Genomic DNA, 14,087 nt, shown 5'->3' with positions numbered 1-14,087 from the left:
GGAGGCTGACTACGGCGCCTGCCAAGGGCTAAAAAGCTCCTCCGCGGAGGTGTGGCCTCGCCGGCAGCGGGCGGGGCTCCTGGTGGGCTCGCCCGGCGCCGCAGCCGCGTGCCGGACCGTGCGCGCGGCTCCCGCGGTGGAATCCGCCGCTCCTCGCTGGCACCGCCGTCCGCACCGCTGCCTCATCGGCTACACAGCGAGCACAAGCCTCGAGACTTTGGGAGCAGGTAACCGGAGGCTATCCTGGACTGGGCTGGAGGTGAGGAAGGTGGAAGGGAGTTTACGGGGCACGTGGAGAACGTGGTGGCGGGGTATCCGGAGCCACGTTCATCAGCTCCTCTGGAGCGACTTTGGGAGGTAGCCCTACCTCCCCTCAAAGCCTACTGCTGCCTCCAAACCTTTTAAAGTGTGGTAGCCAGATCTTCCAGCCTCCCCCTGGGGATATTCTCAGTGAGACAGAGGGGAGTTTATCCGCTTACTGATACTAGAGAAGACGTAACAAACCCGGTGACTTTATGCTTTATTCACACAAAGTTTGGCAGTAGATTGCTGCTAATAGCATACTATTCCGCTTCTGTTTTCGTAACTGTTGTCACCCTTGGTAGTGGGGAGAGGGGTTGTTGATAAGATTTTTCTTTCAAAAACAAATTCTAAATCCCGGTCGTATTTTGGGTGGTTCTTTGCTCTTTGAAGAGAGCAGAGAAAAATTAAAGCTTAAGTAAGGAAAGGCGGAGCACTGTAAGGGGACAGGAAAAGTGGATAGTGACTGGGTGTGGCCCTGCAAGCCACTGAAATCACCCCCACTGTCAACCTCGAGGCCCTGTGCTCGCACCCAACCCCTAGCCATTGGTGCATCTCTTTGGAATTCAGAAGTTCCCTAACCTTCAGAAATCTTAAAGAGACCCACGGGGCAACATTATGAAGGGTAATTAGGAAAATGCTTACTGTGGCATTGGCTAATAAGTCCTTCCTGCAGGGAGCGGTGTATTCTTTTTACACTCCTAAAGTCTCTGCTGGGCTCGGGAGCAGGTTGCTGCCCCTTTGAGTATTTTGCTAATCTCATCTAAGTAGAAGTTATTCCGTTATGCACTTGATACCATTCTTAGCACTAGTGTCTAAGCTAAATGATGTGTGACGAACAGAAAACTGTGTAAAGAAATGAGTCTGATTTGAGTTTTCAAGAACCTGAGGAAGCTACTGCCTGTTCACAAATGCTTATTATATGAGGCAGTATGAATGCATGTTGATGCTACATGGTACAGATGGACTCCTGAACGACTGGCTGCCCTTAAAAAAGCCGTTCTCAGCAGAGAAACACAGTGCGCTCTGTACTTTATGTTTCTGCTGTGGAGGGGAGCCACCCAGGTAAGATGGCACAGTCCTGTTACTTGGCTGTGAGCTCAGAGACAATTCACTGACAATTACTTGGCGTGTGCCCAGCTTTGAGGCCTTGGACCCTCCAGTTTTCTGTGGCTCTCCTCTTTGACTTTTCAACATGACTTTGCCTCTCAGGCTAATTAAATTTATACTCAGATATTACAGAACGAGGTGTGACTTCTTCAACCAGTTTTTCTGGTCTGCTTCCTGTTTTACTTTCACACTACCTATAAGTCTCTGACAGTTTCTCTAAAACATATTTTGCCCTTTTCCCATACTCAACAGTGAGCTCCATAAGCCTGGGCATGTTATTTTGTTGGCCTCTGTGTTTCCAGTACAGAGAGGATGGTTTAACACAGAGAGTACCCAGTAAAGACCCCAGCAGGTGATTGAAGACCCTCCCTGGGGAGACAGCCAACAGTTACCTAGCAAAAGGCAGAAGTTAAATGTCCCAGACTCTGTTAATTGAAGAGGATGGCATGTTAGGATTGTAAACATTTGCCTTCTAGCAACATGATGAGGAAGTGAATTAAAACTAGGAATCCGGACATAAGCCTCTTCTGTTTTGGAGGGTCAGGTGGGAGATGCTAAAGGCCCGAACTAAAGCAGAAGAAATGAGAACAAGAGAACACACAGCTAATAGTCTTCAGTTAGCTGATATAAAGAGATAGCCAGAGTAGAATGAGTCAGGCTTTTTTTTTTTTTTTTAAAGCTTATTTATTTTATATGTATGGGGGTTTTGCAAGTATGTCTTTGCAAGAATGTTCATGAGTTGCCTGCAGAAACCAAAAGAGGACATCAGATCTCCAGGAACTGAAGTTACAGACAGTTGTGAGCTGCTGTGCAGGTACTGGGAATTGAACCAGGGTCCTATGAGCAACCAGAGCTCTTAACCACTGAGCCATCTCTCCAGCCCAAAATCAGACTCTTGTTTAGAGTAAGTTATAGGTCACTCTTTAGGTTACTCTTCAGAAAGATAATGTGGCCTGGATTCCAGCAATTTGGACATTCATTATCATTTAGTTAAATATGTAAGGTAGCTTGTGCCTTGGTACAGTACATTTAAGTCACAATGATAACCCATGACGTTTTAGACCTAGGAAGAATTGCAGAGATCGCCTCCATGACTTCCAGGAGACTGTATTTAGAGTTTATTAGGCTAGACTTTCATGTCTTGAACAATACCCATTTTCAGATCCCGTGGAACAATTTCTGAGTGGGAGTTTTGAGGCAGCATCCTGAGGTGGAAGGGGCAGAGCTGCTTTGTTGATGTTGCATTTTAAAATTTAGGTCTTGGGGCTGGGAAGATGCCTTGGCAGTGAAGAGCTCACGTTCCTGATGTACAGACCCGAGTCTAGTTCCCAGCAGCCACACCAAGTGGCTCACACACTGTGACTCAGTTCCAGGAAGCCTGGCACTCTCTTCCAACCTCCAGAGCACCTGTACTAATGTGTACATACCTACACACATGCTAAATAAAACCTTAAAATTCAGAACCTTTTGCGGTTTCCCCATTGATTCTGCATCTCTGGGATTAAAAAGGTTGTCAACTACTTTAGACATGTTCTTCCAGAAGTAAAATATTGATAGACATTGAAAGGATTTCCTGAGGCTTAATGTAGTCCTGCCTTTGATAGGAACTGATTGAGGCCTTTTAGGACCTTTTCCTTCTTCTATAAAATGGGAGCTTTATTCTACTGTGATTCTTAGTTTGGCCTGAGCCACATAGTGAGACCTTGGTGGGGTTGTCTTTATAATACCATAGGGATGCCAAAATATTTGAAAAGAATGGGTGCTTAGAGGGAAGAATGGGGCGACCAGTTTTTCAGTGCCCTTTGCTTAGTGCCTGTCCAGAGTGCTCTTCACTAGGCGAGTGACTGAGTGAAGTTGGGCCATTCTAAATGAGGCCATATCCTCATTTGGATAATGAGGAAATAAAGGAAACAGAAACTCTTGTTCATGAAGTTTGGAAGCTGGGCCTGACCTTCTGTCTCTTAAGGAGGTTGAAACTGGAAGATTGAAAACTCAGGACCTGCCTGTGCTGTAGAAAGGGCTCAGGTCCAGTCTGGGAAACTATCAAGACTCTGCCTCAAAAAGTAAATATGTAAATAAGTAAAAATTAGAAGGCTGAAGATAAAATTTAATAGTGGATGCTTGCCAGCCTGTGTGAAGCTGTGGGCCCAACCCCTAGTCTCCGAACAGCACTCCTCCCCTGAAAAAGTTTGATGGTTGGAAGAAGAAGAAGAAAAGGATCAATGTAATGGATAAATAAATCAAGTAAAGGATTTAAATGAGTGGCACCTAGGTGTCACTTGTGAAGCTTTTCTTTCATGCTGTAGTCCCTGGCTACAGGGGAAGAAAGTGCATTAACAATACAAGTATTTAAGTAGAGGAGCACCTGGTTTACATCATCAAACTGCAGAGAACGGCTGGGAGGCCAGCATGCCTGGTAATGAAGGCGGCTCAAGAGATGGGGGGGGGGGGATTTTCTGCAGGTTACATTCTCTATTGTTATTAATTTATGCTCAGTGACTGCATGATAAAAATTGGAAGTTGGAGTCTGTACAGCTTATTTCTTGAGGGGTAGTTCAATAAACAGTGTTAGCTGAGATACTCTCTTAGAGTGAATTTTCCAAACCATTTCCAGGGCCCATCTTCAGCGATAATGGTTTATTAGGTTTGAGAACCAATCACTCCCCAGGACTGACTATGTTTTATATGTCTCCCAGTTAATTTCCCTGATCAGGAGGGTTTGGTAAACTTTTCCTGGATTTGTTCTTAATCTTTAATTAGTGACAGATCCTAGACTAGAATGTAGCACTGTGCTCCTGGCCCTGCCTTTTGGCCTCCTATGGCCGTTTCTTACAGTAAATATGTGAGCCCTCTTATTCAGCAGTTGTCATACTTGAAAAACCAGCTTTTTGTAGACTCAGCAAGTTTGACAGACTCTGCAATTGGAATGAGGCCACTGGGATATTTTACCTCTTTTCGAGTAGACAGATGGAACGAGCTTCAATATTAAGATGAATTTCCTGGATGGACTTTGTTTTTTTCAGATAACTGCTATATGAGAAATTTTAATCTCTAGTAGAATTTCAATCAGCAACATAGAAAAGTGATAAAAATATATGTGTATCATTCAGGCCCTCAGCCCTGTAAAAACGTGTATCACCATTTTGCAATCTACAGTGAAAGAGCAGATGTAGACAAGAATGTGAACATGCTGTACTAAAAAGACAGACTGGCAGTCACTAACCCGTGGGCCATCCTTACTGTCACTGAAAGACACTGTGTATCTTGTTATGACACAATGAGAAAAATAGAGAATTTATTAAATAGCCTAGAAACAGAAGTCAGGCAGAATCTGCCTAAGCCTGCGATGTGCGTGTTGGAGGCTGTGGTCACTGGAGCACATTGAACTATGGAGCTACATGATCTTCCCAGCTCAGCGTGTGGGAGGTTGTTGCTAATGTTGAGCTCTGCTCAGCCGCACTGCTGTCACTGGGCCCTGCTCAGGACTAGCTGCATCAGAACATACACATTTACATTCATGTTCTCATGATGTGCAATAGTCTTTTACATACATACATACATAGAAGGAAAAACAGAACAGACGAAGTTTTACTGTTGGAAGGAAATGTAAAAGACACATCATTCCAACTGCCATGTGAATTTTTGTCTTTAATAAAAAAAAAACTATAAATTCACTTTATGTGGGACTTGAAGTTTGGATGTTGATTACATAAAAGATGATAGATAGTATAGGACTATAAAAATTTTACATGTGATAGTATATGGGTTTAAATTTCTTAATTAACTCACATATTAGCCGGTTTCTTTATAGTGTTTTCATACATACTTAGTTTTGGTTGATCCTTTACAACCTTCTTCTGCTCCCCATCCTCAAATTCTTCAGACCCCACTTTCCCCCCTTCTACTTTTCTTCCATGTGTGTTCCCCTATCATCCCATTTCTCTCCTTCTTCTCTCTTGGACCCCTTCCTAATTTCCTGACCTCTAGCTATACTTACTGTCACAGAACACACCCACATGGAAAATCGTAAGCCAGGACTTGCTGAGAATATATGCAGTCTTTAGCTTGTCGATCCTGAGCTACCTCAATTAATGTATTTTCCAGCTCTATACATTTCCCTTAGATTTTATAATTTTATTTTTCTTTATTGATGAATATATTTTCATTATTCATATGAACTATATTTTCATTTTCTATTCATTGTGGACAGACATCTTGGCTAATGATGGACATCTGGGCTAGTTCAATTTGCTACTGTAAATAGACAGGGAATAAGAATGCATATGTAGGTCTCTGTCTCTCTGTCTCTCTCTGTCTCTCTCTTTCTCTCTCTCTCTATATATATATACTGTGATAGCATATATAGTCTTTTGTGATACTATATATAGTATATACTATGAACCAAAATTAAGTAGTATGTATGTATGAATATATGTGTGTGTATATACATATATATGCCTAGGAGACTGTAATTGGGGCATACCATAGTTCTTTTAAGAAACCCCCGCACTGATGTCCACAGTAGTTGCATTCCATTTTTTTCCCTCCTTTGGTTCTCAGAGAACATACATAATGAAGGGTTTTAAATAGCATGAGTCATGGGCCTGGGAAAGACTAAAAAGGGACTAGTTGTATATTGATGACTGCTGGAGCTAAATGGTGGGTAGGTACATGGGAGCTGATTCAAGTGTATATCCTGCTTATGTATATGTACATAGTATTGTAAAAGTCAGTCAAAGTCAAAAGCCCACAGTTGTATTTGCAGTGATAGTAAGAGGATTTTGTAATAATTTCTTAATGGTCAAGCACTTATGTAGGAAAATCGTTATGTGTAGACATGCTGGGATGAATTTACAGAATGTATAATGTAAAATTGTGTCTGAGAGTGTTCTCAGTATCAGCCAGTATAGCAAGGCAGTGGCTGTGCTGTAGTGCTTTCCAGAAGAGAGGAAAGAGTTTTTCACCACTGACTTGATTTTTCTGTGTGGAACTATAGCCCTAGACATACGAGATTACTAACACTGGCAGCCGCTGAGCCTTTAAAACTGCAGTGATAATGTTTACTCCTTATCAAAGAACTAACAGGTTGGTCTATGACACCTGAGTTCTAGATGTTTGTTGGTTCAGTCATTTCACTGTTTGAAAACAAAAGTCACGGAGGATAATTAATATAACCTCGAGCCTCAGGGGTGGGGCTAATGTTTAACTGTGTTTTAACTGAACTCCTGAGCAGGGCCATTTCCCTCAGCATCCTACCAGTCCTAGTTTATGCTGTGTATTGTCATCATCTAGGAAGATTTTCAGACCACGCTTGCCTAATCTTCATGCCAAGTAATCTTGATTGATGGTTTCAGTGATTCACAAGTTTTCACACACATCGTAACTATGCAGGGACCTTCTTAGAGTACAAACTTAAACTACAGACTGGAGCCTGCTCCTGGAGGAATGGCTACCTCCCTCTCCTTCCTCTCCTCTCTCTCTGCCCCTTCCTTTTTCTTTGTGGTAGGATCCTATGGTGTCCCTTTTCAACACTTTCCTGAATGCTGCTGCCTTAGATGCACTGTCCAGATACTACTGCTCTAGATTTCTAAGCTACCCAAGTGTTCTAATGACTGCTAGGGCTGAACACTGTTTTTTGGTTGGCCTCATGATGAAGGAAGCTTACATTTCCAGGCTTTTGGACCAGGCCAGTACGTTACAATCAGAAAATACAAGCCCATTGTTTATTTTTGGAGGCTTTCCCTTATCGTTAAAGTCACAAAACCAGCAGGACTAACATTAATGGTCTTCGAATCCTGGCAAGAGACCTGCTTTGAATACAGCAGCTGTGAGAGGTACTGTTGCCCTTTGCCCTGGCAGTGTGAGCTTGAGGGAGAAGACTGTAAGTGAAAGTTCTGCAGCCTTGTGTATTTGAGAGGTCAAGTCACTCTCCAGAGCACTTAGGGTCCATCAGCAGGAGAGAGGCGGGGAGGTACATTTTCATGATCACCACAACTGAACATGGAATTCCACAGAAAGAATCATCCCAGTTCTCACACTTTAGATCAGAGCCTCTGAACCATCTCCCACTCATTGACCCCTGTTTACCTGAGAAATTTTATACCACCTGAGGTATATTAGTACACACGCATGTGAATACATATTACACTTAGTGGTAATCACAAAATCATTTTAAAACACTTATTTGGAAGTGTTATATTTTTACCATTCATTAAGACAAAAGCAAATACAAATCCTAATAAGATGGGTGTTGTTTAAAGATTTAAATTTTGCTAACTATTTGTCATTGCAAGACAGAAAACATCTTGAGAGTTCTTAAGTTTTTCCGCACTTTAATTTTATAATCAGTCCTGAAGCACCATTTATATATGGAGTACAAATTGGCAGAAATGTCTTAGAGCCTTTTCAGAAATTGTTGGAAACTGTAATTCCAAGCTGTAATCCCAAGCGTAGACCTTGTCTCAAATAAGGTGGAGAAGTAATTAAACTGTAGGACACTGGCATCAGCCTCTACCTCCACTCACACCTCACACACACACACACACACGTGCATACACTCACACACTCCTCCCTCTCATGTGAAGGGTTCCTGTTGGGTAGTGTAGAGCACTCCTATGATTCCAATATTAGGAGGCAGAGGCAGGAGCATCATTGCAAGTTTAAGGCCAATCTGATGTACAGAGTAGGTTCCGAGCTAGTCATGGCTTCACAGTGACACCTTTCTCAAAGGAAGGAATGCAAGCAAGCAAGCAAGCAAGCAAGCAGGCGGGGCTCTAGAGGTGAGTTGTGTTCGAGGCTTGTCATATGTTCAGCGTAAGTTTTGGGTGTGTGATGGTGTGAAATATGTGATGTAGTGACTGCCCTCAAAGATGAGAGAACACGTTTACCTTCCCTTGAGTAGGCTTAGCAGTTGCTGTGGTTACTGTTATTTGGCTTAGGCAGACTTGAGAGTCTTCTCAATCCCTTTCATATTCCTAGAATGACTTTAGAGCTCAGGGTTCTTTTTAACATTAAGATTCTAGGATAACTCACATGTGTAAAGTTACAGTGTATATAAATAGTGCTCAAATTGACATAAGAAGTAAGGTTGCCTCTCCTCAGCCTTATTTTCTTCTTCCTCCCCCTCCTCCTCCTGCTCCTCTCCTTCTTTTTCCTGTATATCTGAGATTCTTTCATCAAACCACAGAGAAATAGAGGGAACTGTGTCAACTGGCTGAGTAGTTCAGGAGAATCTCAAAGAAGCCCCTGGGTCAGCCCTCTCCTGAGGACCTTGTGAAGGAGCTTTAGGCGTCATCGCTACATAGTGGTGGCAAGTGAACACTTCAGCTCTCACTGACATTTGTTCCTATACACATTTCTTTTTATCTGAAATTTCTTTTATATGGTATATTCTCTCTAGGTCGATAGATCTCTACTGACCCCACTCCATGCCCTTTCTCTCTCTCTCTCTCTTTAAAAAACAGTAAGAAACAGGAAACACACACCAAACTGTATTAATATATAAATTATATGCAGTGCAGCAGGTTTGCTAGAGAGGCTTATTAGAGGCAGTGGGAGAGCAGAGGAGAAGAGAAAGAGGGAATGAGCGGGGTCCCCAAGAGAGAAAGTCAGAGAGAGAGAGAAGCCAGGGAGAAGGAAGGTGAGGTTCTGAGTGGCTTATATCCCACACACCTGTGCAGGTGATGTCATAGTATGTAAGTGGTGACAGAAGACGTTGTGATGACCCTAAAGGCCCTCGAGGGCAGGCCAGTTGAATTGCCTGCACACCAACATAACAAAAACCCTTCATAAAACCAGAAGCCAAAATATACAAGCAAAAGACCATTAAGACAAAACTCCACAAAGCAATATGAAACAAAAATTCATAAAAAAGAAGAAAAAAGAAAAAATATTCTTGAGTTCATTTTGTGTTGTCCAACTACTCATGGGCATGGGGCCTACCCAGAAATGTGGTTAAAATTATTATTTTTGTCTTTGCAAGCATGTATCAGCTGTATTGTGTAAGTGCCTTCTTGGTTAAGGATGAGGGCCTTTATGCTGTTGCTTTCCTTGTTATGAATGCGGGCCTGTGTCTACTTCTCCCTCTCTTAGCTGAAATTCTGTCTAGCTTGAACCTGAGCAGGCCCAGTGCAAGCTGCCGCAGTCTCTGAGTTCATATGTGCTTCAGTTCTGTTGTGTCTAGAAGACACTGTTTCCTTGGAGCTGTCTGTTGGCTCTGGCTTTAACAATCTTTTTGCCTCCTCTTCTGCACATCCCTGAACCCTTTAAAGAAGGATTTTAAATCGGCCATGCTGTTACATTTTGCTTTAAGGTGCTTGTTCCCTTTTGTGTATGATCCAGTGAATCTTACTAACTCTGTCTTTCAGCATTGGTCCACACTTGTGTTATAACTGCTTCCAATGGCTGGCAATAAAGGAAGAGGGCGTGCTGCTTACACCTTTAATATCGAAGCCGTTGGCTTCAGCAGAGGGGAGAAGTTGCCGGATGTTGTGTTGAAGCCACCACCACTGTTTCCTGTAAGTGTAATGGCAGCTCAGTTTTCACAGTTTTTGCATGTGTTGTGAGAAAGTACCATTCTGCATAGGGCTTGAACGCATAGTACTGTCATGACACCCTCAGGCCTAAGAGTTAAAGAAATATGCTGCATTTACCTTGTATTCAAACACCTGGTCATTCTTAGAACCTGTCAGGTTTTTAGTCTGCTTTCTTAAAATAGCTAAAACAGAACTACACATACCTTTCTACAAACATAATGAGTACTTTGTGTACTACAAAGAATTATTTCAAATTCTGTGTATTCAACTGATGTTATTAATACATTCTTATTACTGAATAACATTTTAAGTAGCCAGGTTAGTTTTATGATGCCCACTCAAGGAACCCAGTAATTTTCTTCATGATTTGTATTTGTAGAAAATAGTTTTGCTCCATTATTATTATGCCATTTTTGTCTCATCAAGTTTGTCATGGTTGTATCCCTGTTCTAAGTTTTCAGATTCTGTTAATTTCTTAGAACAGAAATTTCTGCTACTTTTGGGATTGCTTCCAAACTTAAGGATACAACAGGTGATGTTTCCTCTACGTTCAGTTGAAAACAGAAGCAAACAGAACAAAACGACAGCCTACATATTGGTAAAGGATCTATACCAACCCTATATCTGACAGAGGGCTAATCGCCAGAATATATAAAGGACTCAAGAAGTTAAACAGCAACAAATCAAGTAATCCAATTAAAAAATGGGGTACAGAGCTAAACAGAGAATGCTCCATAGAGGAACATTGAATGGCAGAGAAACACTTAAAGAAATGCTCAACATCCTTAGTCATCAGGGAAATGCAAACCAAAAACGACCCTGAGATTTCACCTTATAACTATCAGACTGGCTAAGATCAAAAACTCAAGTGACAACACATGTTGGAGAGGATGTGGAGAAAGGGGAACCCTCCTCCATTGCTGGTGGGCATGTAAACTTGTACAACCACTTTGGAAATCAATCTGGCGCTTCCTCAGACAATTAGAAATAGTGCTACCTCAAGATCCAGCTATACCACTCCTAGGCATATATCCAAAGTGTGCTCATCTATACAACAAGGACATTTGTTTAACCATGTTTGTACAGCTTTATTTGTAATAGCCAGAAGCTGGAAACAACCCAGATGTCCCTCATTTGAGGAATGGATACAGATATTGTGGTGCATTTACACAATGGAATACTACTCAGCAATTAAAAATAAAGAAATCATGAAATTTGCAGGCAGATGGTGGGATCTAGAAAAGATCATCCTGAGTGAGGTATCCCAGAAGCAGAAAGACACACATGGTATATGCTCACTAATAAGTGGATATTAGACATATAATATGGGATAATCATACTAAAATCTGTACACCTAAAGAAGCTAATCAAGAAGGAGGATCCTGGGTAAGATACTCAATTCTCATTCAGAAAGGCAAACAAGATGGACATCAGAAGAGGGAGAAAACAGGGAACAGGACAGGAGCCTATCACAGAGGGTCTCTGAAAGACTCTGCCCAGTAGGGGTATCAAAACATATGCTGAGATTCATAGCCAAACTTTGGGCAGAGTGAAGGGAATCTTATGAAAGAAGGGGGAGATAGAAAGATCTGGAGAGGACAGGCACTCCACAAAGAGAGTAACAGAACCTAAAAATCTGGGCCCAGGGGTCTTTTCTGAGACTAATACTCCAACCAAGTACCATGCGTGGAGATAACCTAGGACCTTTGCACAGGTAGAGCCCATGGCAGCTCAGTGTCCAAGAGGGTTCCCCAATAATAGGAACAGGGACCATCTCTGACATGAACTCATGGGCTGGCTCTTCGATCACCTCCACCTGAGGGGGGAGCAGCCTTGCCAGTTCACAGAGGAAGACAAAGAAGCCAGTTCTGATGAGATCTGATAGTTTAGGGTCATATGGAAGGGGAGGAGGACCTACCCTGTCTCTGGACTGGAGGAGGGGCATAGGAGAAGAAGAGGGAGGGAGGGAGGGTAGGACTAGAAGGGGATGGGGAAGGACGCTACAGCTAGGATACAAAGTGAATAAACTGTAATTAATAAAATTTTAAAAAAACATCCTGTTCTCTTTGCATGAATAGCTGATTGACTTTTTTTGTCCAGATCTTTGTTCAAATGTGAGTTCTCCGAGAGGCCAGGCATGTCTACCCTGTGCAGATTAGCCACCACTGACCCCCATGCCACATCATCTGCTCTTCTTTGTATTTGTCTTCATGATATGAACCTTTATTTATTTAATTGTGTTCCTCCCCCAGGGTGAGTTCTGTTGTCTAAGTAATCAGTAATTGTTCAAAAAGTAGTTCTGAATACCTGAATAGCTTTGTCTTTGGAAATATACTATATCTTCACTCTTGTAAACCAGATGTATCTTTACTATGTATGCAGGGAGCCCTCTTTCCAATGAATATTGGCATAGGCTCATAGCTGACAAACCTTACCTGCACATGTATGTATAAATATGGGTATTGTGGAATCTTTTTCCTACCTCTAAAATAAGAGTAAAGTAGAAGATAAGCCAAAAAGTTAGATTATAGAAGCTCAACATCTTTTTTTTTTTTTCTTTTTAATTTTGAGACAGAGTTTTATATTGTAGCCTGTGATGTTCTGGAATTCACTGTATAGCCCAGGCTGGCCTTAAGTTGGAAGCAATATTCTTGTTATAGCCTCCCCAAGTGCTAGGATTACAAGAGTGACCAACCTGCCTAAAAGCTCCGTAGCTTTGGAGTTGATTATAAAGTTTTTGTGCTCCTGGAGTGTAATCTTTCAATGAAAGCAACATTTTCTAGAATATGGATAAAGGAAATACTAAAATTCTTACATTTATCTAAATAGCCTTTCTCTTAATTTAAATAGGTTATAGATTACAAACCAGTGCCCCTGAAAACCGGAGAAGATGAGGATTATATGCTGGCCTTGAAGCAGGAGTTGAGAGAAACAGTGAAAAGAATGCCATATTTTATTGAGCCCCCTGAAGAAAAACAAGGTATGTTGGCCCTTCGTGAGCAATTTGGTGTGTGTAGATGAGAGTGTGTGCAAGGGGTTGGTGATCCTTGAGTGCTTATTCATTTGCTACAGTCAGATTATCAGGCAACATGAATAAATTACTTATCTTTAACAGTAGCATTTATTCCTCTTACGTAATTGTTGTCTTGGAGGCTTACTGCCTCCGTCTTCTAATTTTGGCCTAGTCCTGGAAGCTTCTCACCTCCATTCAGTCTAATCTAGGCCCAGAATATTTTCAGCCTCTGAGACTTACTGCTGAATAAGCTCACTCTTTCAAGTTCTTTCTGAGCTCTGGCTGGCTGGTTCAACTTAGTTATTCTGGCTCAAACTTCTCTCTAAGCTGACTGATTCAATCTGGCTTCTCTCAGTTTTTCACTGAACTGCTCTGCTTGGCCTCAAACTAACTCTAGCAATCTGTTCTAATTTCCTGACTCCTCCTTCTCTGACTCCTTCTGTCTTCACCTGTCTCTAACTTGTTCTCTCTTCAACCTGTCTCTGTAAAACTCTCCTGGTAAAAACTGCCTCTAATTCCATTAACTGAACTGCCACAACTCAACTCCACTGCACTGCCTTTCAACTCACTGACCCAACATAACTGCCTGAACAGAACTGACTAGAACTCAGATTATCTGCATACTTCTGTCCCCTGAGTGCTAGGATTAAAGGTGTGTACCACCACACCAGGACCTAAGCTTTTCTCAACATGGAACTTTCTTTGTGCAGGCTGGCCTTGAATTCAGAATAGATTTGTTTGCCTCTGTCTCCTGGGATTAAGTGTGTCTGCATTCCAGCTGGATCACACATTCTTAGAAGATCTTTGTATGTAATCTCTTGCCAGAGCAGCCATGTTCTGAATTAAAATTCCTCTACACTTATCAGAAATGACAAATAGGAAAAATATTTATATTTTACTGTATTTTCACTTTGCAAACTTATTCATAATACTGTCTCTTCCTTTTGTAATGCAAGAATATTTTAGCCTTTCAAAATATAATTAATATTCTTAGAAAATGTGACCTAATGATTATGTTATTCCATTATGTGGATAAAACATTAGTTATTACTAATTTCCTGCTAAATGTTAGATGGAAGTAGGTTTCTTTCTTTCTTTCTTTCTTTCTTTCTTTCTTTCTTTCTTTCTTT

General features: G+C 41.7%; 1 protein-coding gene across 2 annotated transcripts in view; it reads left to right on the top strand.

Moving 5' to 3' along the window:
- The first annotated feature begins 11 nt into the window (after positions 1–11).
- The window catches only part of Polr3g (RNA polymerase III subunit G), a 37,758-nt gene continuing 23,682 nt past the window's right edge, over positions 12–14,087 (top strand). The window contains exons 1-3 of one of the 2 annotated variants that reach the window (XM_055604037.1): positions 12–227; positions 9,777–9,926; positions 12,795–12,924. In XM_055604037.1, coding sequence (XP_055460012.1) covers positions 9,810–9,926; positions 12,795–12,924 — 247 coding nt within the window. In that variant the 5' untranslated portion in view covers positions 12–227; positions 9,777–9,809. Of the gene's footprint in view, positions 260–9,776; positions 9,927–12,794; positions 12,925–14,087 lie in introns of both variants that reach the window. The other variant, XM_055604036.1, reaches the window with a different exon arrangement.

Source organism: Psammomys obesus, unplaced genomic scaffold (genome assembly GCF_907164565.1).
Source record: "Psammomys obesus unplaced genomic scaffold, mPsaObe1.curated_primary_1811, whole genome shotgun sequence".
Taxonomy (NCBI): Eukaryota; Metazoa; Chordata; class Mammalia; order Rodentia; family Muridae; genus Psammomys; species Psammomys obesus.
The sequence above is the reverse complement of the archived record's forward strand: the minus strand, read 5'-3'. Positions and strand labels throughout refer to the sequence as shown.